The sequence below is a fragment of the Brassica napus genome, chromosome C5 (genome assembly GCF_020379485.1).
Source record: "Brassica napus cultivar Da-Ae chromosome C5, Da-Ae, whole genome shotgun sequence".
In the NCBI taxonomy this organism is placed as follows: domain Eukaryota; kingdom Viridiplantae; phylum Streptophyta; class Magnoliopsida; order Brassicales; family Brassicaceae; genus Brassica; species Brassica napus.
Genome location: NC_063448.1, coordinates 18,644,901 through 18,647,678, shown reverse-complemented (window position 1 = coordinate 18,647,678; position 2,778 = coordinate 18,644,901). Strand labels below are relative to the sequence as shown.

The 2,778-nt window shown below is 42.2% G+C and overlaps 1 protein-coding gene across 2 annotated transcripts; it reads left to right on the top strand.

The window, feature by feature from the left end:
• LOC106402221 (mitochondrial import receptor subunit TOM20-2) lies at positions 1-1,525 on the top strand. Of its 2 annotated transcripts, none has more exons than XM_013842914.3 (6): positions 1-252; positions 368-446; positions 534-703; positions 795-842; positions 934-1,035; positions 1,115-1,525. In XM_013842914.3, exons 1-6 carry the CDS (start codon positions 154-156, stop codon positions 1,247-1,249), a joined length of 633 nt encoding a protein of 210 aa, XP_013698368.2. In that variant the 5' UTR covers positions 1-153; the 3' UTR covers positions 1,250-1,525. The 2 variants fall into 2 exon arrangements, with proteins under 2 accessions (XP_013698368.2, XP_048615012.1); XM_048759055.1 differs by having other exon boundaries at positions 57-252; positions 342-446.
• Positions 1,526-2,778: the final 1,253 nt, after the last annotated feature.

Below are 2,778 nucleotides of genomic sequence, written 5' to 3'. Positions count from 1 at the left end.
TAAAGGCCCAATTACAATACAAAACGTCATCCAGCGGCGGCTGTATACAATCGAAGGTCTTTAGTTTCGTTTCGTGGCGATCTTGTAATAATTCACACAGAGTCCCAACCCTAACTTTTCTTTCTCGCTGTCCCCTCCCACCGGCATCTCACGATGGAGTTCTCTGCCGCCGACTTTGAAAGGCTTGTGATGTTCGAGCACGCTCGCAAAGCTTGCGAGGTTCAGTACGCTAAGGATCCTCTCGATTCCGAGGTTCCTACCACTTGTCTCCTCCTCTTCTTTATTTATCGTTCTTGATACTTGTATGGAGATCGAATACTTGATTGATTGATTGTTTATAGGTTTCTTTGATTATTTTGTTCTGCAGAATCTGCTGCAGTGGGGTGGAGCATTGCTTGAACTTGCTCAGTTCCAGTCTATTCCCGAGGCAAAGCTCATGTTAAATGGTATCACCTTCTTACAGATTATATTATTGTTCACTGTGCGTTAAAACAAAATTAAACATAAAAAGGAATTTGATCTTTTCTTTGTAGATGCGGTTTCCAAATTGGAAGAGGTGTTGACATTAAATCCGGGGAAGCATCAGGCTCTTTGGTGTCTTGGCAACGCCTACACTGCCCACGCCTTCCTTACCCCTGATATCGATGAAGCCAAAGTTCACTTTGATAAAGCCGCTGATTATTTCCAAAGAGCTGAAAACGAGGTGTTCATCTTCACTGTTGAATGTTTTATGAATGTGGTGTGAGACAAACTTCTTGATCTCTTCTTTTTCTTTTGAATGTTTTGTATCTTAGGATCCAGGTAATGAGATGTACCTCAAGTCCTTGGAAGTTACAGCAAGGGTACTTACTATTTCATCTTCAGACCTGATGTTGGGTTAATAAGAGATAACAATCGTTTGACACATTTCGTCTGTCCTATGTGAATTATTAGGCCCCGGGGCTGCATATGAACATACATGGGAATGGGACGATGCAGCAGTCACTGGGTGGAGGTGGTGGAGGAGGAGGTCCCTCAGCTTCATCAAATGCTGGCGTAAGTCATCTCCTTGCTTCTTTGGTACAAATGAAGAGATTAGCTGAATCACTCATACTTTGGTGGGTTGGTTATGCAGGGTGGTAAGAAGAAGAATAAGAATAAGAACAATGACTTCACATACGATGTATGTGGTTGGATCATTCTCGCTTTTGGGATTGTTGCTTGGGTTGGCATGGCTAAATCCCTTGGCCCTCCTCCTCCTGCTAGATAATAATAGCCCTAGTAGCCACGGCCATTTCCATAAAGGAAATAATGTCTGCTAGTTCACGTTTTCCAAACAGAGCGGTCCTAAGCCCTGTGACTATGGTTTTGTTTTTTTGCTTGGTGTACACCTCCATCAAATTTTTATTTTTATTTTTACTTAATCTAGGATGTCTTTTTTTTTTACTGATATTTGATTTCCTTTATCTACGTGGGTAGTTATGTTTTGCACGAACTCAAGGTGTGTACACACACGATTTCTATATGAGTCCGTAAGAATTGACAAGTTAAGCTCCAAAGAATAGGCAAAGGGGCTTCTTCCCTTTCCAATTATGTTTTCTTACGAATCACAGTTCTTGGAAGATTGGTGATCTTGTTGCAATATGATTTGTGATATGCGACCTGGTCGCATTTGGCAGTTTGTTTTAATCAGTTTTGTGTTGTGCGACTCTAACTAAGTATAAATCTGGATCTTATAAAGACGATCCGAAGAACAACGGGGAAAAAAGGACCCGACCCATTTTTTCGTAACATCAGTACGAGTCTAGCTCGACTTCTTCGATCAGACTTGAGTCATTTTCATATTTTTTCTTACTTAGAATTATTTCAGAGTGTTAGTTCTTTTTCAGACAGTCAAGTAAAGCATAATACAATTTGAATAGATAATCTGAGGTTCGAGTTAACAAGTCACTTCGCTATAGGCTATTACATGTTAAACTCGTCCTATATCTACCCAAACCCACCATCCTTCCTTTCTGCCTTTGTCTCGCGTTCAAGCTATGTCTTTACCTTTTCGGGTCTGGTTCAAGATATGTCTTTACCCTTTCGGGTCTAGTCTGGTCACTAAGCATACTGTTTGCTTATGCCTCCTTGTTTGCTTATGCATCCAAACAAGGAGGCATAAGCAAACAGTATGCTTAGCGAGAGCGGTCATTCTGTCCCACTCAGCCAAGTAAAGCAATCGAGTCAATCAGTCAATAAACGGACATGCTTGTCATCAGTCAGTTACTTAGCCGACCCAATCGTTCCAAGCCAGCGCGCCATCAGATTCAGTCAAGCCCTAGTAGGCCAATACGGCTTTAGGCGCATGATCTGATCCAGATGCGTCGATGGAAGGAACCGATTGTTCGGACCAAGCCAGAACTTAGTAGATAATTCGAATTAGACAAGCAATCAATACATAGAACATTTCTATCAATCAGACTACGATTCAGTACGATAGGCCACGGTCACGCACTCACCTTTGTCTTAGAGTCGGTTTGTTCTGTTTGATTCGGTCTATTCTGACACCTCTTGAGCGGTTTCCGTCGGATCTTCGAACGTTCAGACAGTCGGATTCACCCCACAGACGATCGTTCTTGACTCGGACTTGATCAATCCAGCCAAATATCGAAAGCTCTCTCTTAATCGAACTTTTCTCTCTCTGAGTTTCTCTCTGGTTCTTTCTTCCTGTTTCCGCACAGAAAATGGCGGAATAAGACAAAGGAGACGATTAAAATGGGCAGTTGGGTGGTTTAGGCCCGAGAAACTGCCAAGTTA